This window comes from Lissotriton vulgaris, chromosome 3_2, assembly GCF_964263255.1.
Source record: "Lissotriton vulgaris chromosome 3_2, aLisVul1.2, whole genome shotgun sequence".
NCBI classification, from domain to species: domain Eukaryota; kingdom Metazoa; phylum Chordata; class Amphibia; order Caudata; family Salamandridae; genus Lissotriton; species Lissotriton vulgaris.
The window spans coordinates 191,544,461-191,570,872 of NC_141690.1; the positions used below are offsets into that span (position 1 = coordinate 191,544,461).

Consider the following 26,412-nt stretch of genomic DNA (forward strand, 5'->3'; position numbering starts at 1 on the left):
GTCTAACATCTTCAGAGCAGTGCCAAGAATCTCGCTATCACGGATGCCGGGAATTGCGGCATCCAACTCTAGAGCATGTATGCAGGAGCTTGCCACCTGGATGGCAGACAACTGCCTGAAGTTGAATGGCAGCGAGACGGAGGTGATCGTGGTGGGGGGGAGGGCATCTATATGGTCATCGGCATGGTGGCCATCGGATATGGGCCCTGCTCCGACACCACGCCCCCTGGCAAAGAACCTGGGCGTATGGGTAGACTCCGACCTAACCTTTGAATCCCAGATTAGACGTGTGGTGGGGACCTGTTTTGGTGTCCTGAAAAGTCTGCGAAAAACCATGGATCTCCTCCCGATTGAGGTCAGGAAGACGTTAGTGCGCGCACTCGTCACGTCACGCCTGGACTATGGCAACATTCTATATCTGGGGGCCACGGTCAAAAGTCTGAATCGGCTCCAGGTTATGCTCCGCCGATTATTTTAAAAATTGTCACTTTGATTCTTTCTGTGTCACCACGTAAAATTGTACTTTTAAAGCGCACTCACCCGGCAAGCATCCCAGCAGCGGGCTAGAGTCACGCACAAACAGCGACCCCTTCGCTGCAACGAAGATAGCCAGGAAACCACTTTTCGCCGCCATTCACGGCGAGGAAGCGAGGCCACGCCCACCTGAGGCCACACCCACCCGCCCCTTTTTCTACCTATAAGGATGTGCAATCACCGGACGCGCAGCGGACGGGCGCAGCGGGCGCGCCGTCAGCGCGCCGAAGGCGCGCCAAAGGCAAGCCCGTCTGGGCCCGTCCGGACCCAGACGGCCCTAGGCCCCGTTACTCTGCCGGGTGGCCCTCAGGATCGAGTGATGTATACAGCAGATACATTGCGCGCCCTTCGACCTAAGAACATCCTTACCTGCTACCACACGCTCACCGCAGGTAATGCTTTCTCGTTCTGTCCTCGATGCAATCCGACTCCCCCCTTGAAATCTACCACACTCCCTTTGAAGTTGGGACTTCTTAACTGCCGTTCCCTCCCCAAACATGCTACCGAAGTAAACCTTCTGATTCAGAATCAGGATCTTGACCTACTGTTCCTAACGGAAACATGGTTATCAGACAACACCGACCCTGACGTCGTCGCGGCCCTACCCACCGGGTACCTCTGCCAAGCTTTAAATAGACCTAAAGGGAGAGGAGGCGGGGTAGCTATAATGCACAGGGAACAATTCACCTGTAGGATGGCTAACGCTGGTATCGAGGACTGCGAGAGCGGCCAATTCTCTATCCAAATCTCCCCAGTTCTTTCCCTGGCAGGGCTATTGATCTATCGCCCCCCAGGAGCCCCAGGCAATTTTATCAATTCCATATTTGAATCTGTATCACAACTAGCTTCCTCCACCTCCAACTTCCTTATACTAGGTGACCTGAATTTCCACTTCCTGGACCCCACGGATCGAGTAGCCTCGGATATTAGACACGACTTAACATCTTTAAAGATACATCTAGTGAATAACGAGCCTACCCATGAGAAGGGCCACCTATTGGACCCTATCCTCACCAATATAACAACGGTGACCACCAACTTACCTGTGACCCTACCATGGACGGACCATTTTCTGGTCCCTTTTTCCTGGGAAATCCCCAAACCTATTCTCCCAACCCCTAAAACCCAGGTTACCGACCGACAATGGCGCAAACTGTCACCGGAGAAATGGGCTGCTTCTCTTGCAGATTCCATTCCCGAGCTCTCCTTTGACCCCAACATGGCTGACAAACAATTTAGTGATTGGATCACTTCGTCCCTTGATACAATGCTCCCGAAAACCATCACTCTTAAACAGCCCAAGAGAATTTCCCCCGCTCTATGGTATACTCCAGAGCTTAAAGCTCTGCGCCAAGAGTGCAAAAAAACCGAACGCTCTTGGAGACGTGAAAAATCGGGAACCAATAAAAACACTTACTCTATCTCTCTTCTAAACTACAAAACCGCTATTCGTAAAACCAAAAGCGCGTTTTATCAGGAGAGAATAGAGAAAGCGGGATGCTCCAGTAAGGAAGCATACGCCATCCTTAAAGAGCTCTCAAAGCCCCCAGAACAAGGACTGGGACCTCCTCCCGACCCCAAAGCAGACCAGGAGAAATGCCAAAAATTGGCTAATTTCTTCCATGATAAAATCCGACTTATTCTGGACTCAATTCCTCCCTTGAGCCCAGGGGAAGAAATTGTTTTCCCATATACGACATCTTCCACTTGTCTGTCCACATGGGGCCAGGTCACGATAGACGAAGTGAGAAATACGTTCAACTCCATGAAGAGTGGCTCCCCCAGGGACCCTGCACCTCTTCGGATCCTTAAGGAGGTAGCCCCCACTATCATCCCCTCCCTTACTCATTTGATTAATATCTCACTCCAACAAGGAGTTGTACCCTCGAGCTGGAAGAAAGCTGTGGTAAAGGCCCTACTGAAGAAACCTTCTCTCGATCCTGAGAACCTGGTGAACTACAGGCCCATTTCCCTACTCCCAGGAGTCAGCAAGATCGCGGAAAAATTAGTCAACAGGAAACTCTCGCAGTTTCTAGAGGCCAATAACAAACTAAAAAGTTCCCAGACGGGCTTCCGACCAGGGCAGGGCACGGACATCGCCCTCCTGGCAGCGGTAGAGGAGGCCAGAGCGCTACTGGATGGGGGAGGATCAGTGGCAGTGATCCTCCTCGACCTCAGCGCGGCGTTCAATACCGTTGACCATAAACTCCTTATCGAAAGATTGGCAAGAGTTGGAGTGGGAGGTACAGCCTTATCCTGGCTGTCATCTTTCCTGGCCCAACGGTCCTATCAGATTTGGGAGAAGAACGCCCGCTCCTCCGAAATGCCCCTCCAATGTGGTGTGCCTCAGGGCTCTTCCCTGAGCCCCACATTATTTAAAATCTATATGTCCACATTGGAGGAGGTTATCATCCCATTCGGAGTGAGCGTCGTCAGCTATGCTGACGACACACAATTAGTGGTGTCTCTGTCCCATCCCAAACAACAGAAAGCTGATCTCTTCAACTGCCTTACGCAGGTCCATCGTTGGATGAATAGATCAGCCCTAAAACTAAACGGGACAAAAACTGAGGTCCTCATACTTGGCCCGAAAGGAACCTCACCCCCCCTGGACAGTTGGCCAGCCTGTCTAGGTCCTCCCCCTGACCCAAAAACAGAGGTGAAAAGTTTGGGAGTATGGATCGACTCCGATCTTTCATTTATTCCGCAAGCAAAGAAGGTAGCAGGGACCTGCTTCGGCCTTCTAAAATCTTTGAGGAAAGTCCTGCCCCTTCTTCCCCCTAAATCCCAAAAATTACTAATCCAAGGTCTCATAATATCGAGACTGGATTACAGTAACGTGATCTATCTGGGCGCTCCCGAAGCGACCCTTAATAAACTGCAGAGAATTCAGAACACTGATGCCCGGATCATCACAAACACCCCGGCCAGATCATCTGCTAAACCCGCTCTCAAACTCCTCCATTGGCTCCCCATAAGGGAGAGAGTCAAATTTAAGGCCTTGTGCCTCGTCCACAAAACGTTGCATAACCAAGGCCCCCCAGTCCTCAGCAATTTTGTCACCCCTTACATTACCACTAGATCCCTCCGTTCTAACGCAGAAAACCTCATCAATACTCCAAGATTCAGGAAAGCCCGATCAGGAGGAAGACGCTTCTCGGTACAAGCTGCCCGTCTTTGGAACTCACTCCCTCATGACTTACGTCTGGAACCACAATATTTGCGCTTCAGGAAGCTGCTAAAAACACATCTTTTTCCCTAGCCTCCATGCCCCCCCCTGTTTTTGATCTCCCACCCTTCCTCTCTTCTGCTCTCAGCTCCCGGTCCTCAGATTTGTTGAATTAGGGTTTTTTAGCGCTGGGATACCTCCGGGTGACTATGCGCTTTATAAAAATAAATAATAATAATAATAATAATAATGCAAAATACAGCTGCACGGTTTGTTCTAAGACAACCGAGGCGGGCTGATTCTAAAAGGGCATTGGATACTCTTCACTGGCTTCCTGTCAGGAAGAGAATCATGTTTAAAGCCCTCTGTATGTGCCACCGCATCGTTCAAGGGAGGGGCCCCTGAGATCTACTGAGTCTCATTACCCTTTACAAACCCGCACGTCCCCTTAGATCTAGTGGAACTGGACTGGTACTAGTCCCAAGAGTGAAGAGGGCTCGGATGGGTGGAAGGTCTTTTAGGCTCCTGGCGGCCAGGAAATGGAATGAACTCCCCATCGAGCTTCGGCTGGAGCCATCTGAGAGCAGTGTTAGAACAGAGCTCAAAACTTACTTGTTCCGCCAATAATGGGAGTACGATGCAACTTGCAGTCACTACAGCACGGGGACACGCCATCTGACGTAACCAGGCGCTTTACAAATTCCCTTATTATTATTATTAAGAAACCAACCTGGTGTACGTGCGCTATACAAATAAAGTTTAACAGAACATAACATAACATAACATAACATTGGCCCAAATTCTAAATGTATTTACATCTAATATCCAGGAAGAGTGAAGTGTGTTTTCAATATTGTACAACAACAGTGGCTCACTAATATTATTGCAAATAATCTCTGTGACCCCACCCCCCATGTCTCCTATGTGAAGTCCTGTTTTGCTCTAAAATAAACTTTTTTATGGATGTTGTATGAAACCTAAACATAACGGGCCCGATTCACAAAAGTAATCTGAGACAAAATCCTAACTTTACAACTTTCAGTATTCACAATGGGCATTTAGGAGTAGTAAAGTTAGGAATCCTAACTTTTTAGAAGTAGTAAAGTTAGGATTCCTAACTTTACTACTCCAAAATGCCCTTTGTGAATATCGAAAGTCGTAAAGTTTGGATTTTGTCTCAGATTACTTTTGTGAATCTGGCCTTATTCAAGTACATAGAGCAAAACCCTCAGCAGAACACAGCTGGCTCTATCAGGGCAACCTGCCTGAAAGGCTGGTTCCTTGGGCCAGCACCTCCTTAGCTCATGCCTTAAAATGTATCTGCTTCTGATGATAACCTGCTTTTAAAATTTAGCTTTCATAATAGTCCCTTCACACGTCAGAGGTCAGATTTATGGTTAGTAAGACATTTTTGTACGTCTGTTTTTGTCCTAGTTCATGTACCAGTGTCTATTAGGCTGTTTAACCGTCATGTAAGAGTAAGCATATTTTTTGTAAACCATGTGATGTTTATGTCTAGGGTAGGCAGATTGGGAACAGGAGAGCAATTAAGGGGTCGATTAGGATGGTGGTCGGAAAATCTCTCCGACCACCATGGTAGCTGGAAAGGCCCCCCGCAAGCACTGCAGCATAACCGTCTGTCCAATTAGGATGCTTCGCAGTCAAAATCAGACCGCGGAGGTTGGATTCTGGTGATTAACATTGCCGTGGTTGCTGCTGCCAGCAGCACCGCCTCAATGTCAAAAGGAGCATGTCCTGCATCTCTCTGCACTGCATGGGAGGCACTGCACCATGCCTGCCACCTGGCACAGGGAAATGTGGGGGGTACCATAGGTACCTGCCCAATGTACCCACCCCCCCACACATTGTGAGCCCGCAATGGGTCCCCGGAACATGTCTCCCCCACCCTTTCCAAGATGTTACACCGCAGCGGAAAGGCTAGCTGCCGCCGGCATCATAATCGTGACGGCGGTGCTTAGTCCTGATCCGCCACAGTTCTAGCGGTCCATTTCCCCTGCCAGGCAAGCGGGCGGACTGCAACCAGCGGAAAAGTGGCGGGCGTATAATCACACATCCGCGGTCACGACAGCGATGCTAATCGAACTAGCGTTTTTTTGGTTTTCTGGGTTTCGATCGTTCTTTGGGGCCTGGTTTTGAATAGGCCCCTAAGTGTTAAGCACTGTGCAGCCACTGGCAGTACAAATTGCAATAAAAAGAGGGGGGTCTACCCATGCCGCAAGAATCAGAGGGTAGCTAAGCTGGTTACGGTGAGGGTGTTGAATTGTGTTTCCTTCCATTGATTGACGATACTGATAAGTGGTTTATGTTAAGGGTGCAGTATTTAGATTGCAGTGACTATAATGAATGTCAATTTTCTTCTATTTCCAAGTATAGTATTCATACTTTTTTCAGAAGTGCTTAGACATTTTCTTTGTATTTGTCTACAGACTCACCTCTGGTCAGTGAAAGGGATTGCTGTGTTAATTAAGAAACATGCGTTCCTAGGTAGTCTTCCAATTGCTACTGCAACTGCTGATTCAATTTCCGCTTCTACCTGTGCCCAAGATGACAGGTATATTTTTCTGAAAACAAAGCAAGCTTCAATGTGGAGAGACCAGGAAGATGTAACTAACGGTTTCACTAGGTAAGGAAAGCAGTTGTATGCATTTTGATGTCATAAAAACTAGCAAACAATGCTTCTTTGCCAGTTCTATTGCAGTAGTGTCTGCTGTGCTTGGCCTGTTGCCGTCTTTGGGGTTTGGACCTCCATTATTTGACCGGTCTTGTTGTTGGACCTGATGTATTAATCTCAGGTCTCAAACCAAATGCTTTTGGCATAACAACTAGTTTTCAACCAAGGCTGATGTACAAATTTGTAATATCGCAAAAGCGTATGTGCCATATGTTTCAAAACCTCCTACTTTATTTATATTTATGAAGCAGAGGGCATTTTGCTTTCCCTGAGAATGCCTGCCAGTGCAGGGATGGAAGACTCTGAGGACAGCAGACCTCATCAATGCGTTCGCATTCCTTGCATGTAAATATTTATTTAAAAGCAGCCCATTTTCATATTTCGCACTGTGCATGTGAAATCTATTGAATTCAATATATCTTAAAAGGGACTTACAGCTAGATTCATCATTGCCCCGTTTTGCGAGTCCTTAATAGCGATTATTAAGGAATCGCTATTAAGGACTTGCAAAATCGATTCATGTAGGAATCGCTAAATAAATTGTGATTCCTACACATTCCTTATTTGCGATTAGCAAATTGCTGATCGCAAATAAGGAAGCGATTTCAAGGGTGCCAGGGGTGTCCAAAGGACACCCTGTAGCACCCCTGAAATGTAATCTACATTGGTGTTGCGCACACACATGTCCAAAGGATATGTGTGTGTGTAACATGCAACTTAGAAAAATGCATTTAAATGCATTTTTCTAAGTTTTCGCTATTTACCACAAGGTTTGACCTCGCGGTAAATAGCGGCCCAAAATTGCGATTTCGCAATTTTAAAATGGTTCATGAATTGCATTTAAGGAATCTCAAATAGAGATTCCTTAAATGCAATTCCTCGCAAATGTGCGAATTCTTTATTAGCGAATTTTGCATTTGGGATGATGAATCCCAAATGCAAAAATTGCACTCGCAAAGGGCCAGATTCTCAGAATCTGGCCCTTTGCGAGCGCAATTAAGCTTGATGAATCTGGCCGATACATCCCTCCTTCACTTCCTATTGATCTGTGTACTTGTCCCTTTACTTTTCCTTTTTTCTTATTGGTTGTAGGCATTCTGTTCTGAGTGTGTTTCTTATCAGTTTCCCGTTGACCAAGTAATCCTACTCATTGGCCTTCTTCAATGGAGACTTCTTTTATTTTCATAAGACTGGCATTTATTTAAACTGTATGCATTTAAAGCGTGCTTTCTGACAGTTTTCTTTTCTGCTATTTCTGATGTCTTTTATTTAAACGTTTTGTGTTTGTGTTCTTGTGAGCTGACTCTGAGACTCGAACCCAGCTCCCCAGCTTTAAGGTTGCCAGTTCTGGTTCTTTCACCACATTCTCTGTCCTGCCCTTTCTCTCTATTTTCAGTACTGCTCCAGTCTTCCTCTAGAATGCAAACACATTTCACAAATGCAGAAGAAAAAAAAAGAACGTACCTGAAACGGACGACGGCCGCCTCTCCTCTGTACTGTTCATTTTCCAGTCCCAATATCGACCGGCAGCAGCAGAAGGAAGTATTCTCCTGAGTCAATCACAGCGCTGCAATGTAGCATTGTGATTGGCTCCCCATAGCCATTCACAACGCTGCAATGCAGTATTGTGATTGGTCTGAGCACTGTGGTTCGGCACTCAGACGGGTACAGGGAGGCTTTGCATGTTCCTCACCAGCCTGTGTAATGTATCCTGGTGGGGAACATGCAAAGTGCGCAGGACTGCTTGGACGGCCCAAGATGGCCGGCCAAGCAGTCCAGCACACTTAAAGAGTGCAAACCACTCCTCCCCCTGCACAGCCCAGGCTGCCATGCCAGCCACTGACTTCCATTCCATAGGAAAAATACAATGAGAATAAAAATACGTTATTATCATTGTATTTTTCCTTTGGAGCAGTGGGGCAACCCTCCGCCACCTTACCGGAGGAGCTTCTATTGGTATTGTACTATCAACCCATCACACAAAGCTGAACATCCCGACAGAGTACATGGCGTCTGTCTTGCCATTTGAGTGCTTACATTTGCTCCTTGTTTCTTCTGTTTACGTTCTTGTGTATAGGATTTAAACTTCAAAAGGAACTAGAGACATTCAAATAATACCAAGGTGAATTGTTATATGCTGGTGCGGATGAGATTGAGGTGGAAGGGGTGAAAGGCAGCTCGGAGAAACTGCACAGAACAAGCACATGTTTGCCTAAGGTTAGCATCGCAACAACAAGAAGATGGCTTCAGAGTCAAACTCAAGAGTGGTTTTCGGCAGTTCCAATATGTGAATATTAAAAATAATTTCTGAAGCTCTTTAACCCCTTTGTGCTAGGCCTACCCATTCGTGTTAAGCCTTTTTGGCAATTTGGGGTAGTTTGCGCGTAGGCCCTTTTTGTCCATATAAGGTATCCACGCCAAATTTGCGTCCTTTTCTTCCAACATCTTGAGTATTCTAAAGGTACCCAGGATTTGTGGATTCCCCTGTGGGGGACCCAGAATTTATAAAAGACTCCAAAGTTTGTTGTGGGTTTCTTTTTTATTTTTATTTATTTATTAAATTTTATTTATTTTTGGAATCCAACATGATTCGATTTTTGAAACGATCCAACTTTGTGATATGTCTTTAATATCATGAATAAACAATAACCTTACGAATAAAAGTAAGAAAAAAAAAAGAAAAAAAATAACAAAGAAAAAAGAAACCCACAACAAACTTTGGAGTCTTTTATGAACCTTAATGGAGTGCCTCTACAACAGGGATGCATCTGCATTTTAAGCGTGCACCACTTATCAGTATAACACATGCGTCACCCGGACAGAGGCGCTACCTGAGAGAGCACCCGACCATTTGAAAATTTCACAGACCTTATCGCTACGACATTAGAATAACTATCAGCAGTGCACCCTCTACTGCCATAGGACCCAGAATTTAGCCAAAATATAACAAATTTTATTTATTTTTTTTAAATGGGAAAATGTGCTGCAGAAGAAAGCATCTGTTTTTTTCGTGAAAATGGTATCAAGAAAGTGTTTATCGTGCAAAAATCACCATCTTCTCAGCTTTCTGGGACAGGCAGGTTTTTGTCAGAAAAGCAACATTTTCTACGCAGTTTTAGCATTTTACTGGGACATAGCCTATTTTTGCTATTTTTTGTGCTTTCATCCTCCTTTCAGTTAGCGGTAGAAATTAGGACGAAAGCAATAATGGATCCCGGAAAGCTATACATTTCTGAAAAGTAGACAGCATTTTGAATTCAGCAAGGGGTCATTTGTGTGAATCCTTTGAGTTTTTTTATTGAAACTAGCAGTTGAAAATTACGAATATTGAAATTGAGTTAAAAAAACTGCCATTTTTTCCAACTTACCTGTAACTTCTAAATATGACCGATTTCTTTTTTTTTGTCAAAAATATTTTTATGGAAGTATACAGGAGTAAACAGTGCAATGACAATCATAGGCAGTGCCAAAGATCCCTCGCAGGGGAGTGTGCATGCAAACAGACGTTAAGACAACCAAAGAAGGCAACCAAAGATAGCACCTACAAGCCATCGGAAAGGGAGGACACCCCGCCTCAGGTCATCAGACAGTCTATTGAAACAGCGGGGAAACCCCCCACATATAGTCCATTCTCAGCGAAGAGCGTAGCATCATTCCAATTGCGGTATTCGTAGGGAGACCCACCCTGGGAGTCAAGTCAAGTCAAGTCATAGAATTTATATAGCGCACTACATACCCAGAGGGTTTCAAGGCGCTTAGGAAGGGGAGGAGGATTACTTGTCAAATATCCACGTTTTAAGTTGCTTTCTGAATGCTAGGTGGTTCTGGGTAAGGCGAAGGTAAGCGGGGAGTGAGTTCCATGTTTTAGCAGCCAGGTATGAAAAGGATCTGCCTCCCACGGTGGTCTTGTTGATGCGAGGTACAGTGGCGAGGGCTTGGCTGGAAGAACGTAGTTGGCGGGAGGGGGTGTAGAAGGACAGTCGTGAGTTGAGGCATTCTGGACCGATGTCGTAGAGTGATTTGTGTGCGTGGGTAAGCAGTCGGAAAGTGATCCTCTTATTGACGGGTAGCCAGTGGAGGTCTTTAAGGTGACCAGAGATGTGTTCGTTGCGTGGGATGTCTAATATGAGTCTGGCTGAGGCGTTTTGGATTCATTGGAGTTTCTTCTGGAGTTTTGCGGTAGTACCTGCGTAGAGGGTGTTTCCGTAGTCCAGTCGGCTCGTGACCAGAGCGTGGGTGACTGTTTTCCTTGTTTCGGAGGGGATCCAGCGGAATGTTTTTCTGAGCAAGCGAAGAATGTTGAAGCAGGAAGAGGATACGGCGTTGACTTGTCGGTTCATTGAGAGTGAGGAGTCCAGGATGACGCCTAGGTTCCGTGCGTGGTCTGTCGGGGTGGGTGCTTTTCCGAGGGCTTCCGGCCACCAGGAGTCGTCCCATGCAGAGGGGGATGTACCTAAGATGAGGACTTCTGTTTTGTCTGAGTTCAGTTTCAGACGGCTTTGTTTCATCCATTCGGCAACTTCTTTCATTCCTTCGTGTAGATTAGTTTTGGCGGTGCTGGGGTCATTGGTGAGAGAAAGGATCAGTTGAGTGTCATCCGCGTAAGAGATGATGTTGAGGTTGTGTTGGCGTGCGATGGCCGCGAGGGGGCTCATGTATACGTTGAAGAGGGTGGGACTGAGTGAGGATCCTTGTGGTACGCCGCAGATGACTTCAGAGGCCTCGGACTTAAATGGTGGAAGGCGGACTCTCTGGGTTCTTCCGGTGAGGAACGAGGTGATCCATTCAAGTGCTTTTCCTTGGATTCCGATGTTATTGAGGCGTTGTAAAAGGGTGCTGTGGCAGACTGTGTCGAATGCTGCAGAGAGGTCAAGGAGGATGAGGGCGACTGTGTCTCCATTGTCCAGTAGAGTTCGAATGTCGTCTGTTGCTGCGATGAGGGCGGTCTCAGTGCTGTGTTTTGCTCGGAAGCCAGATTGTGAGGGGTCGAGGGATTTGTTGGCTTCGAGGAAGGCGGCGAGCTGGTTGTTGACAGCTTTCTCGATGACTTTGGCCGGGAATGGAAGAAGCGAGATGGGGCGGTAATTTTTGAGTTCGGTGGGGTCCGCTGTGGGTTTTTTCAGAAGGGCGGTGAGTTCAGCGTGTTTCCAGTCTTCCGGGAAGTTGGCGGAGTTGAAGGAGCAGTTGATGACGTCTCGGAGGTGCGGTGCTACGACGGAGTCTGCTTTGTTGAAGATGTGGTGAGGACATGGGTCTGTGGGGGATCCTGAGTGGATGGAATTCATCAGGCGGATGGTGTCCTCAGTGGAGATTGGGTTCCAGTCGTTAAGGGTGTTCACGGGGGGAAGATGATCAGCAAATGGTAGGGTGGGTTGGTTTCCGGGTTGGTTGTCAAAGCTGTTGTGGATGTCTGCAATCTTGTTGTGGAAAAATGAGGCTAGGGAGTCGCAGAGGGTTTGAGAGGGGGTGATGTCGTTGGAGTTGGCCGAGGAATTTGAAAATTCCTTGACGATGTTGAAAAGTTCCTTGCTGTTGTGAGCGTTGTTGTCAAGTCGATCCTTGAATGCTGTTTTCTTGGCTTTTCGGATTAGTTGGTGGTGAGTGCGGGTGGCGTTTTTGAAGGCGTCCTTGGTGCTGGTGGTTGGGTCTTTTTTCCAGGCCTTTTCAAGGGAGCGGCAGAGTTTCTTGGACTTCTTGAGATCATCGTTGAACCATGAGGCTTTCTTGTTGCCAGGTTTGTTTTGACGTTTTTTCAGTGGTGCTAGGGTGTCAGCGGTGTTGGATAACCATAGGGTGAGGTTGGCGGCGGCTTCGTTAGCGTTAGAAGAGAGGGCTGGGGTGTTTTGAAGGAGCGATGCGGAGATTTGGTCCGTGGTGATTTTGTTCCAGTTTCTTTGCAGGGTAGGTTGGAGGTGGATGCTGGGTTTTGGTTTGTTGTAGGTGAAGTGAACGCAGCTGTGGTCAGTCCAGAGGAGGTCCGTGGTGTGGCTGAAGGAGACATGGTTGCTGGATGTGAAGATGGGGTCGAGTGTGTGACCTGCGATGTGGGTGGGGGAAGTGACTAGTTGTTTAAGTCCGAGGTTGGCGAGGTTGTCCACGAGGGTGGCGGTGTTGCGGTCGTTGATCTTTTCGAGGTGAAAGTTGAGGTCTCCCAGAAGGATGTAGTCTTTGGAGGGGAGCGCGTGTGGGGTGATGAAGTCCGTGATGTCTTCACTGAATTTTGCGCGGGGTCCTGGTGGTCTGTAGAGGAGGGTGCCTCTGAGTGTGGTTTTGGGGTCGATGTGGATCTGGAAGTGAAGGTGTTCGGAGTTGGCGAGGTTGGCGTCAGAGCTGGTTGATATGCGGATTGATTTCTTATGGACGATAGCGATTCCTCCTCCTGTGTGGCTGGTACGGTCTTTGCGAGTGATCTTATAGTCTTCAGGGATGGCAATGGTGATGTCTGGTGCGGAGGAAGCATTCATCCATGTTTCCGTGAGGAAGGCGATGTCCGGAGAAATGGTGTCTAGTAGATTCCATAGGTCAATGGCGTGCCTGTGGACTGATCGGGTGTTGAGAAGGATGCATTGTAGGTGGTTGGGGTCGGGAATCTGTGGTGTGGTCGTAGCGGAGATGTTGTCGGTGCCGCTGAATTTGCAGGAGTAGCAAGAGAAAGATCCATGGGTGTGTCCAGGAGCGGCTTGGACGCAGTTGGGGGCGCGACCGGGGTTAAGGGCTAGGAGGGTGGCGGCATCGTAGGTAATGCGAGGGGGCTGGGCAGCGCGAGGGGCAGGGGGTCTGGCGCTGGGCGCGGTCCAGGCGCGGACGGGCGTAGACGGGCTTACCTTTGGTGCACCTTCGGCGCGGATTGGGCGCGGTCGCTGCGCGTGAACGCTGCGCGCGGGAACTCCTGTCATATATGGATGGTGGAGGGGGAGGGGCGAGGGCGTCTCAGCTGGGAGGCGGGTCGGGCACACGAGGACGACAACAAACACGCAAAATGGAGGCGGGGGGAGGAGCAGAGCGGAGCGCTATTCACAAATGCGCAGTCAATGTACACAAGCAGAAATGAAATCAGTAAACAAGCAGAAATGGAAAGTTACAGCGCTATTTAGGCAAAGCGCTATACAAGCTATCAGTAAACAAGCAGAAATGGAAAGTTACAACGCTATTTAGGCAAAGCACTATACAAGCTATCAGTAAACAAGCAGAATTGAAAAGTTACAGCGCTATTTAGGCAAAGCGCTATACAGGCACACAGCAGGCGATAATCAATGCAAATTTGAGAGAGCTTCTGACACGGAGCAACGCTACGATACCAGGTGTCTGCCAGGGAGCGACCACTCCGACAGTGAGGAGGAGCGAGTCACAGGGTCTGCAGGGCGAGGAACGCTTTTACAAGTTAGTGGGAGGGCGTCTCAGCTGGGAGGCGGGTCGGGCACACGAGGACGACAACAAACACGCAAAATGGAGGCGGGGGGAGGAGCAGAGCGGAGCGCTATTGACAAATGCGCAGTCAATGTACACAAGCAGAAATGAAATCAGTAAACAAGCAGAAATGGAAAGTTACAGCGCTATTTAGGCAAAGCGCTATACAAGCTATCAGTAAACAAGCAGAAATGGAAAGTTACAGCGCTATTTAGGCAAAGCGCTATACAAGCTATCAGTAAACAAGCAGAAATGAAAAGTTACAGCGCTATTTAGGCAAAGCGCTATACAGGCACACAGCAGGCGATAATCAATGCAAATTTGAGAGAGCTTCTGACACGGAGCAGCGCTACGATACCAGGTGTCTGCCAGGGAGCGACCACTCCGACCGTGAGGAGGAGCGAGTCACAGGGTCTGCAGGGCGAGGAACGCTTTTACAAGTTAGTGGGAGGGCGTCTCAGCTGGGAGGCGGGTCGGGCACACGAGGACGACAACAAACACGCAAAATGGAGGCGGGGGGAGGAGCAGAGCGGAGCGCTATTGACAAATGCGCAGTCAATGTACACAAGCAGAAATGAAATCAGTAAACAAGCAGAAATGGAAAGTTACAGCGCTATTTAGGCAAAGCGCTATACAAGCTATCAGTAAACAAGCAGAAATGGAAAGTTACAGCGCTATTTAGGTAAAGCGCTATACAAGCTATCAGTAAACAAGCAGAAATGAAAAGTTACAGCGCTATTTAGGCAAAGCGCTATACAGGCACACAGCAGGCGATAATCAATGCAAATTTGAGAGAGCTTCTGACACGGAGCAGCGCTACGATACCAGGTGTCTGCCAGGGAGCGACCACTCCGACCGTGAGGAGGAGCGAGTCACAGGGTCTGCAGGGCGAGGAACGCTTTTACAAGTTAGTGGGAGGGCGTCTCAGCTGGGAGGCGGGTCGGGCACACGAGGACGACAACAAACACGCAAAATGGAGGCGGGGGGAGGAGCAGAGCAGAGCGCTATTGACAAATGCGCAGTCAATGTACACAAGCAGAAATGAAATCAGTAAACAAGCAGAAAGGGAAAGTTACAGCGCTATTTAGGCAAAGCGCTATACAAGCTATCAGTAAACAAGCAGAAATGGAAAGTTACAGCGCTATTTAGGCAAAGCGCTATACAAGCTATCAGTAAACAAGCAGAAATGAAAAGTTACAGCGCTATTTAGGCAAAGCGCTGTCATTTTGATTTCGTGGATGCGGCCCAGCCAGAAGAGGAAGAGCGGTTTCCACTTCGCCAGATCTGCTTGAATCCGAGCGAGTAAAGGGGGAAAATTGGCATGATAGAGCCCCTGGAGCGTCAGGATGAGAGACACCCCAAGGTACTGAAGCGATTTAGAGGCCCAGGCGAGCGTAGACGATGAGCGGATCTGGGCAGCTCGTTCCGACGGGAGGGAGATGTTAAGAATAAAGGATTTCCCGGCGTTCACCTTGAAGCCGGATAGCAGCTCAAAACGATTTAGTTCTGAGTGGAGGTTTGGCAGGGAGCTTTCTGGATTCGTAAGGGAGAGAAGGATGTCGTCGGCAAATAGGGAGATTTTATGAGGGTCTCCAATGAACGGGATGCCTTTTATGTCTGGATTCTGCCTCACAGCAAGCGCTAGGGGTTCGATGCTAAGGGCAAAAAGGAGTGGGGAAAGGGGACAGCCCTGCCAGGTCCCCCGGGAGTGCCCAAAGGAGTCCGAACGGGCCCCATTGACCACCACTCGGGAGACGGGGGCGCAGTAGTTTGCCTGGACCATTGCGATGAATTTGGACGAGAATCCAAAGGCGGCCAGCGCCCGGAACAGAAACGAGCAGTTGACCTGGTCTAAGGCCTTCTCCGCGTCGAGGCCCACTGGGATTGCTGGGACCCGGAGTTTGTTGGCTTTTTCTATGAGATGAATAATGCAGCGGGTGTTGTCGTGTGTCTGTCTCCCTTTAATAAAACCGGACTGGTCAGGGTGGATGAGGAGTGGCATTAGGTCGTTCAGTCTTCTAGCGATAATAAAAGTATAAAGCTTACATCTAAGTTAAGCAGCGCAATCGGCCTGTAGGAGACGCAGCATCGTGAGCCCGTCCCCGGCTTGGGTATGACTGAGATCACTGCTTCTGCCATGGAGTTAGCCGTCCTACTTTCGGTGGCCATTGCATTAAAAAGAGAGACCAGATGCGAAGAAAGCTCAGGGGAAAATGTTTTATAAAAGAGTGCCGTATAGCGGTCGGGGCCAGAGGCTTTGTTGGGTTTTAGTGAGGAGATCGCCAAAGTTACTGCAGCCAGGGTAATGGGGGCTGTGAGCCGGGCATTCCACTCGTCGGAGACCTGCGGAAGCGCTAGGGAGTCCAGGAACGCCTGTTGGGCCTCGCTGTTCAAGGTTTCTCCTGTGTAAAGGCCCTTATAGAAGGACCCGAGCACAGTAGCTTTCTCCTCATCCCTGTGGGTGGTCTGACAAGACGAGTCAAAAATCCCTCCAATATATTCTTTTTCTCTTTTATCCCTCAACTGTCGCGCTAAGTGTTTGCCTATTTTGTTGCCCTGCATGTACGAAAGCTGCCGCAGTTTAAGAAGAGTGTGTTCCGCTCTGTTGGAAAAGATAGCCCGGAGTTTGCCTCTGAGAGCAGTAAGTTGGCGTTGCTTTTGCCGTGTGGGGTCGGTCTTGTGGGAGAGTTCCACCGTAGCTAGCTCAGCCTCAAGCGCCTCGCGTTCATGAGCGCTTTGCTTGTTTAGTGCGGAGTTGAGGGCGATGCACTCGCCCCGAATCACCGCCTTCAGAGCATTCCAGTTAGTAAACTCGGATGTTTCCTCTGGGGGGTTAGACTCAAAGAAGCCAGTTATGGCAGAGCGCAGCTTGAGACATGACTAATTGTTGCGGACGAGGGAGGGCGGGAAATACCATCTAAGGGCAGTCGGCTTAGGTCCTTGCCACCGCAGGCATATCGAGTAAAGGCTGTGGTCAGAAACCGAGAGGGGGGAAATTGTAGCCTCCTGGAGGGTGCCCCGCAGAGATTGGCTGATGAAAATGTAATCGAGGCGGGAGTACGTCCTGTGAACGTGAGAAAAGAATGTGAAGTCTTGTGTGTCCAAGAGTCCCAGGTCTTGAAAATGTTGTTGTGTCTCCCCTGAGAAAGTCCCCGCACCCGACCTCTGTGTGTGTGTGTGCTGTCCAACCCCTTTTGCCATATGGGATTGAAGTCACCCAGGAGAAGGAGAGGGCCCTCCACAAAATCTGCTATTTTCCCTAAAAAGCTGGCAAGAAAGGGTGTTTGGCCAACATTGGGAGCTTAAAGTGCAACAAAAGTACAGACCCTTCCCATCAGGATTCCCTTTACCCTGATCCAGTGGCCCTCCCTATCCCCCTGGACGCCGAGTGGCTGAAACTGAGTCGATGCGTGGAAGAGCAGGGCCACCCCTCGGTGTTTTGTGGTGGCTGAGGACTGAAAATAAGTGGGTACAGCTTGTGCTTAAGGCGTAGTTCATCTGCCCGGGCTAAATGAGTTTCCTGCAGTGCAACCACATCTAAGTGATGGTCTATGATATATTTCCACACCTTGAGGCGCTTCTGCGGAGAGTTGGGCTTTTGACATTCCAGGTAGCTATCAAAATAGGAGCCATGGCATTAAAGGGAATCTGTCGCGCTCAGCAGGGTTGAAGGGAGGCCCATCGAACCATAGCCCGGCCAATACATGTAAGCGTACATTGGAACACACTGACATCTCAGTGCAAAAGGAAATAGAAATCCCCAAAACAAGAAGCCGCCACCATGACCCCCCCCACCCTCACACCAACCCTACCCCGAACCCCAAACAAACTGCATAACTGCCCCCCCGAACCCCACCACCCCTCCACAATCCAACAGTAAAAGAAGAAGTAGCACGTAACATACGACAGTTCGTAGTATAAGCCCCAAGGAAAGGGGAACATGGCACCAACCAGTCACTCAGCCAGTTCCTGATACAGGACTGTCTTCCCATCCAGGACAGTACAGAACAACCAGGTACCTTCTGTCGGCGCGTTCCCTCCGGCGCCAGTTATTGGCCCAGCTGGAGCCAAGCGATGGGATCACACCTCAGGTGCCTGCAGGGGTCTCCGTCACTTGCACCACCAAGGCAACCGCAGCACCTCCAAGTCAACAAGTCCGCGAGGCCCTCACTGTCTTAGGGCCAGATCGGGGGGTGCGCCTACCGCAGGCCGCTCCTCACCTTTGTGACCCTGCGAGGCCCGCGCCGCAGTGAGCCCGTCCACCATCAATGCTAGGTCTCACCAGGCCTGTGACTGTTCCGCAGGGCAGCTCTCCACGAAACTCCTCCCACGTGGCCCACTCGCTCCAGGGCCCGCCGAAAGCTCCTCCACGCTGTCCAGATCGGGCACTCACCACCCTCACGGCCTGTCCAGCTCCCCTACAGCGGGGAGGTGCCCCATCTGCACTCCACAATCGCCGTCCATTTCTCCGGCACGGGCGGCCTCGCTCCTCCTCCACAGGTCCCCCTCGCGTCACGGCGACGGCCACGTTAGGTCCCGGGGCAGGACTCCACATCCGGCTCTGGGCCTTCGCTGTTCGCCGCCCTCCCGGGGTCTCTGCCTGCTTGCTGTCGGCCAGCCACACAGGTAGTCTAACCGCTCTGCAGCCTCCTCACTCTCGGGGCCCAGGGTCCCCACAACACCCGTCGGGACTCCTTAGGCGAGGCCCCTCAATCGCACTCTGCGGGCCGCACCGGACCAGCGGTGGATATCCCGGGGCCTTCCAGCCCCCACACTGCTTCGCTCTCACCCCCAGTGCCCCCTCTGGGCTCCAACGACTCCTCCGCCACGTCCGCTGTCCGGGCCGCCTGTCGCAGGGAGAGCCCGGGATACTAAGGCACCCCCCTTACACACCGGGAGGCTCCGGGCCCGACTCCGGGCTCTTCCGTCCCGCCGCTCCGGACGCAGCCTCCTGGTGCCTGGCTGTCACTCCACTGCGGCTGCCACGCGGCGTCCCCGGGAGGCCGTTCACCAGGCCGTATTTCGCCGCATCTCCTCCAGGCAGCCCAAACCCACAACGATGGGCTCCCGCTTGTGCTTGCTGGCACCACGCGCCTCAGGTAGGAGCGTGGATGGGCCACCAACCAAGCGATATTCAAAGCTTTTGTTCAGCGCTGCGCCGGAGGGACGAAAAGTGCGTCCTACTCCGCCGCCATCTTGGCCACGCCCCATATGATCAATTTTTAAAGCAATATATCGTTACATCTGCTGGGGCCTGTAGGAAGGTGGATATCTGACTATGGTTACCCCCAACTTTTTGCCTAGTGTTTTGCTGGTTTTCGACATAGTTGGCCTGGGATCCTGCTATTCAGGACCCCAGGCTTCCTGCTCTCTCTGTTAAAATGGACTCCAGGTACATATCTAATTGGATACTGAGTCACCTTATCAGCCCATGTACAGTGTACCTTAGGTACCCAGGGCATAGGTGCACCCAGGGCCTACCAGGGGCTGCAGCATGTATTATGCCACCCCTGGCTGGCCATCCAAATCTGACACAACTGATTAATCAGCTGGGGCAAGGTGGTGTAATCACCCTTTGCTTTAGATATAGTATACCTATATCTAAACCTAAAATGGACACATATACTCCTATAAGTCACTCCTTTGGCAGGCCTTAACAATCCTGGAGGCAGAGTGCTTGGAATTATGTGAGATAGTGCTCTGGCATGAGCTGAGCCTGTCTACAGCTTTCGGAACCAAGTCCTTTGGCTGTTTCCATGATAACGCTATACCATATACACTTAAGTGTATTATAATCCTCGCGGTTATTGCTAACTTTGGCATAGCATTATCAAAACATGTCGAGTAAGGTGTCATACGAATTGGAATACTACCCCCTCGCCAATTCTGGCGACGGGGGTAGCATTCCACCCTTTTAGAGGGACACGACATGTACCTAACTGTGAACCTCGGTTAAAGTTAACCCAAGCCTCAGCATCACAAAATGGATGCTACCACCTCAGGCACAAGTCTGACCTCCTGCTGCTGGGAGTCCTTCCAGTGAGGGAGGCTTGGACAAAGGGTTTCCTGACTTGGGAGGTGCTAGCACCACCCCAGACAGGATTTTGTGTATTAGGTAGGACAGGGCTGAAAGGAATAAGACATGCCTGGGGCACACAAGGTGCCCTGTGCATACACCGGTTCAAACCAGTTGCTGGGGCTCTCCAGCCCCAGCTCTGGCGCGAGACCGGACAAAGGATAGGGGGTGTAACCACCCCCGTTTCCTGGTCCCACCCATAGGAGGGACCTAGTGATAGTGCAACCCCCTTTAGCAGGATAAAGGTAGGAGCTGGTCCCATTCCAAATGAGATTAATCCTGACTTGAAACTCTACAAGAAGAAACCTTGGACTTCGACGTTCTGCTCAACAGAAGACTAAAGAAATCTCCCTTGTGGGCAAGGAGTGTCCACCCTGCACCAGCAGGCACCATCAAGCGTCCAGCGGCTTCACTTTGTCGTCTTCCCTCGAGGATCCAGACTTCAGAGCCCGACGAGACCCGGATTCCCACACCTCTCCGACCTCAACTCACATCTGCAGCACAGCTGAGACCCGTGGGTGCGACTGACACGTGGGACCGGCCATCTTGGAGAAGCTGCACTTCGCTTCCAGCACGACTTCTGAGGTAACCTCGATGAAGTGCTTTGGGGACTGAGAAGCCCCAGCCCCGAGCATCTCCTGCACCGAAGACCACCCTCCCAGCATCTACGAGAACTGTGGGGGCCCTTCTGCCTGTTTGCTGCTCGACCCATTGTCCGTTCACTTGCCGGCTGGCTAGTGGCCTCCTAGACGACGATCCACAACATAAACACCGCTGGTCTGGTTGCTCCAGACTGGCCCCTGCTTCCCTGCAAAGGAGAAGTACCCTGGACCCTCCTGGTCCGCACCAGACGCCTGATCCACTCACCGCGTGGGTTGCCTTTGCCAAGGCCTGTTGATGCCGAATCCGGAACCAACACCGCCGACAGCGAGAGCCTGCGTGGGACAGCTCGTGCCTCCATCCTGGTCGTCGAAGACACCTCCTGGTCCACGTGGCTGCAGAGTCAAGCTTCCACTCTTCACCTGATCGCGACAACAGCATCTGGTTCCTTCCTGGTTCCACTCCAGTCACTGGCTAGTGACTTTGAACATTGTCCCCTCTGCTTTCAGGTCTTCAGCATTACTGATCCACCCTTGGATCACACCGGACATCTTCCTTCTGGCCGCCTGCAGCATCTTTTCTTTCAGGCTCCATAGACTTCAACGCAGAAACCTGACACAACTTCGCCCCTATGCACCCGCAGCCCGTGGGTGAGGTAACAAGAGCATTTCGGTGCTCAAGGGTAGATTGACTCTCCTAGTGTCCAGATTCACAGTCGTTTTAGTCCTAACTAGTCAGGATTGTCCGTAGTCACCTTTTTCTTGAACTGTACTGTCCATAGTCGTTGTTACACAACTCGCGTGTGAGTTCACACTCTGCACACGCGTTCCGTGGGCCTCCTATTATTTATCTGAAGTTAGGGTAGTGTAGTTCCAGCGATCCTACAGCCTCTGGACAGCTCCATTCCTTCTATCGACTTCCTTATACCACTTGTTTAGTATATGGTTTGTTGCGCCCCTAGGGCAACATTGTAACTTGTGCAACTTAACGTATTTTTCTTAAGAGTCTTGTCATGTGCTTAGCCCTCTGATCTCATAAAGAGTTCAGAGGTGTTTGTTAGTTAATAAATATCTTGTTTATTTTCAGAACTACCTGTGTGGTGTCCTTTCATTTGGTATTCAAGGGGTTATATGTGGTAAAACAGCTGGCTTCACATGCCAAAAGAGTTTAGCCTAAGACTGCTTTGTCCATGCTACCATTAGGATAGCTGGTCTATAAGGTTGACTTACAACCAATCACCATAAGGGTTGTTTGGACTGATACAAGGTGATCACTAGAATTAGTGAGCATCAGATATCAGGCCAACTTCTCACAGGGCCAATAACTGAGCTGTGTCTTGCAATGGTTTTTCATTGTGTACTGGGTATGCAGCAATTCAATTGGTAAAATATAAAGAGTGAAAAAAAGGTACCAAGGAAACCTATATATTCCGGAAATGGGAGCAAAATATAGAGGTTGGAAGCAGTGGTTATTTGCACATCTTCAAAATCGTGGGTACCCATACAAGCATGTGAATTAGAGGTCATTTTTCAAAATGACTTTTTTTTTTTACGAATTGTCTTACATTTGTAAGGCAGAAATGCAAAGAAAGTCAGTTGCTAATAACACTTGTTCTACTATTTTGTGTTCCCCTAAGTCTCCCGATAAAAATTCAACCTCACTTGTTTGGGCAAGCCTAGTGCCTGCGACAATAAACACCCAACATGCAACGCTGTTGCTGAGATAGCCCCACGAGCACCGAAATATTTAAACTGAAAACTAAGTTTCAGTTTTACTTTTAATGTAATGACGTCAGCGCACCATGCCCGTGACCATCATTTCATTGAAAAAATTAAAAAAGGCCCCAGAAAGTTGGGGAAGCTCTTCCCCACCTCTCGAGGCAAAAATAAAAAAAAGAAATCCCTCTGCTGTCTGCAGCAGAGGGATTTTGTACGCCTTTACTCTATGACCAAATCAAATCAGGTGTTTGTTAAGTGCGACTACCCACCCGTAAGGGTCTCAAGGTGCTAGGGGTGTGGGGGGTGTTCGCAGGTTCCAGTCCAGCAAGAAGGAGGTCTGTCAAAGAGCCAGGTTTTGAGGTTTCTTGTGAAGATGGGGAGCGATGTTATCTGTCTGAGGTGGAGCAGAAGGTCGTTCCAGGCATTGGCCCCGTGGAAGGAGAAGGAGCTGCCTTCCGATCTGGTCTTTCTGGTGCAGGGGACCATGGCGTAGGAGAGCTGGGCTGATTGAAGGGACCTTTGGGGTGCGTGGAATTTGATTTGGCTGCTCAGGTATGCTGGTCTGGTGTCGTGGAGGGCCTTGCAAGCGTGGGTTAGCATCTTGAAGGTGACTTTAGCTTCAATGGGGAACCAGTGGAGTGTGCGCAGGTGCTGGGGGATGTGGCAGTGGCTTGGCAGGTTGAGGACCAGTTTTGCGGCAGCGCATTGGATGTTCTGTAGCTTGCAGGTGAGATTTTTGGTTATTCCCACATAGAGTGCGTTGCCGTAGTCGAGCCTGCTGGTGACCAGGGCGTGAGCGACGGTCTTTCTGTGTTTGAGAGGGATGCATTTAAAGGTCTTACTTAGGAGGCGGAGGGTGTGAAAGCAGGAGGACGAGACGGAGTTGATCTGGCGATCCATTTTGAGCTCTGAGTCCAGGATGATTCCCAGATTGGTGCGTGGTCCGTGGGGGTGGGCGGGCTTCTGAGGGCGGGGGGGCCACCAGGTGTCGTTCCAGGCATCTGGGTTTCGGCCCATGATGAGTTCTTCTGTTTTGTTTGTGTTTAGTTGTAGGCAGCTGTTTTTCATCCATTTGGCGACTGCATCCATGCCTTCTCGAAAGTTGTGTCTGGAGGTGTTGGGTTCATTTGATAGGGAGAGGATGAGTTGGGTGTTGTCTGCCTATGACACAATGTTGAGTCCGTAGGTTCAGATGATGGGGGTGAGGGGAGCCATGTAGATGTTAAAGAGCATAGGGCTGCGGGAGGACCTCTGGGGGACTCCGCAGGTGGTAAGTGTAGGGTTCTAGAGGAAAGGGGGGAGTCTGATCCGCTGCGTTCTGCTGGGGAGGAAGGAGGGATCCAGTTGAAGGCTTTGTCTTGGATCCCTGTGTCGTGGAGTCTGCGTATTAGGGTGCGGTGAGAGACTGTGTCAAACGCCGCTGAGAGGTCGAGGAGGATGAGGGCTGCTGTTTCTCCTTTGTCCAGTAAGGTACGGATGTCGTCTGTTGTGGCAAAGAGGGCGATTTCCGTAATGTGGTTTTTTTCTGAAGCCGGATTGGGAGGAGTCGAGGATGTTGTGCTCTTTGATGAATGTGGGGAGTTGGCTGTTGATGACTTTCACTGGGAACGGGAGCAGGGCGATGGGTCTCACGTCTTTTGACTGGGTGTGAGTGTTTGATTGATTCAAATGCCCCGTCCATCACCACCCCCTTTTGTACCACTTTTGGCCGTCACAAGTGTGGCAGGGTATGCTCAGACATGAGTCCCTTGCTCACTTTGCCACTGGATTCAAGCAAGCCGGGCTGAAGACGGCTGGAATGCCAGAAACCGGTCCTCGGAAGCTTGTTTCCGGTCCAGGGAAGACATGGCTTGGCAGTTCGGGCTGGACTGTTCCCATGAGGCACAGGGTCAGACTGATTTGCATATAGCCATGTCTGAACTGGGTGGCAGAGTGGGCTAAAGAACGGTGATGGATTAACCCAGATCTTTTGACTGGGTGTGAGTGTTTGATTGATTCAAATGCCCCGTCCATCACCACCCCCTTTTGTACAGCTTTTGGCCGCCATAAGTGTGGCAGGGTATGCTCAAACGTGAGTCCCTTGCTCACTTTGCCACTGGATTCAAGCAAGCCGGGCAGAAGACGGCTGGAATGCCAGATACCGGTCCTCGGAAGCTTGTTTCCGGTCCAGGGAAGACATGGCTTGGCAGTTCGGGCTGGACTGTTCCCATGAGGCACAGGGTCAGACTGATTTGCATATAGCCATGTCTGAACTGGGGTGGCAGAGTGGGCTAAAGAACGGTGATGGATTAACCCAGATCTTTTGACTGGGTGTGAGTGTTTGATTGATTCAAATGCCCCGTCCATCACCACCCCCTTTTGTACCGCTTTTAGCCATCATCTCTGCGTCTTCTATTCTGCGCAAAGCTCAGTGAGGTCTCACTACACCCTGACTTGCAGCATCAGGAAATGCAGCCTCGTGAAAGAGAGGTGGATACCCAACAGGGCACGCACTGAACCCGATCTTCACAGGAGGAAATAGTATCTTCTACAGCCACACCACGGAACTGCTCTGGACTGACCACCACTGCATCCATTGCTCCTTTAACCAACCCACCGCATACAGGCACGAGCACCACCTCCCACACAGAATCGGGAACAAAGTCTCTGAAGAACAACTCACCTCCCCACTCACCTGCACTCCACCCCACCCCCAACTACAACAGACGCCAACAACGCGGCAATCAACATCCACCAAGGATAGCCAACTGTGCAAATACACTTGCTCCCCTCCAGAACACCACAATACGACCCAACAAGAATTAAACTGGTTCACTATGGCACTTCAAGAATCCAAGCGCTTCTGCTGATGACTGCAAAAGATGTGGAGAAACAGCAAAACTCCGGAAGCACGCTCCGCTTTCAAAACAGCCACCACGGCCCACCACCACCTCATCAAATCCACAAAGAACTTCCGCCAAGACAGAATCCTCACCAAGGCCCACAACTCAGAGGAACTCTTGAACATCATACAGGAATTTGCCAAACCCAAGAGCGAAACATGTCCCTCCCTCCCAAGACCTCTGCAATAGAGTCAGCTCCTTCTTTCACCTCAAGATCAAGACACTCTGCAACAGCTTCGACAACCAAGACCTCAGCACCACCTCAACCCACACCCCCAGCGAAGTCACCCAACAGACCCTACTTACCTGGACCCTGCTCACGACCGCAACATACCCCGACAACTGAAGGCACGCCGAAATCAACCCCTTTCTAAAGAAACCCTTCCCCCAACCCGACATAACTCAAGAATTTCAGGCCCATCTCACTGCTTCCTTTCGCAGCCAAAATAATTGAAAAGGCCGTGAACACTCAGCTGGCACACTTCATCAATGCCAACAACATCTTATACACCTTTCAATCCGTATTATGCAGCAACCACAGCACTGAGACCGCCCTCCTCGCCGCCACAGATGCTATACGAGACCTCCTCGACTACGGCCAAATGGCAGCTCTCATCCTCCTTGACCTATCAGCATCCTTCAACACCATCCCCCACTGCACACTAGCCACCAGGCTCTACGACGCGGGCTCCAAGGAAGGGCCCTAGACTGCTTACGCTCATTTCTCATGGGCAGAACACAGAGAATAAGACTCCCGCCCATCCTCTCAAAATCAACCGAGATCAGATACAGAGTACTCCAAGGATCCACCCTCAGCCGCACCCTCTTCAGCATCTACATGGCCCCCCATGCAACCATCATCAGAAATCATGGGTTCAACATTGTCTCGTACACCAATGACACTCAGCTCATCCTCTCCCTCACCAAGGAACCCAACATCACCAGGCACAACTTCCAGGAAGGGATGAAAGCCAACCTGGATGAAGAACAGCTGCCCGAAACAACTCAGAGAAAACAGAAATACTTGTCCTTGGCTCCACCCCCTCTGCATGGAACGACGCCTGGTGGCCCTTGCCCTTGGAAACCCACCTACTCCAAGAGACCATGCACGTAACCTCAGCATCATATTGGACTCATCGCTCACTATGAATTGCCAGATCAATGCGGTCTTCTCCGCATGCTTCAACACCCTCCGCATACTAAGGAAAACATTCAAGTCGACCCCCTCCGATGCCAGGAAAATTGTCACTCATGCCCTCATCACCAGCAGACTGGACTATGACAACACTTTCTATGCCGGAATCACCAAAAAATTTCTCCACAAACTCCAGACC

The 26,412-nt window shown here is 50.0% G+C and overlaps 1 protein-coding gene across 1 annotated transcript in view; it reads left to right on the top strand.

The window, feature by feature from the left end:
- The window catches only part of POLN (DNA polymerase nu), a 2,377,116-nt gene that overhangs the window by 596,548 nt on the left and 1,754,156 nt on the right, over positions 1-26,412 (top strand). The window contains exon 7 of the mRNA XM_086964459.1: positions 6,151-6,347. Within this exon, the coding sequence (XP_086820585.1) occupies positions 6,151-6,347 (197 nt within the window). The remainder of the gene's footprint in view (positions 1-6,150; positions 6,348-26,412) is intronic.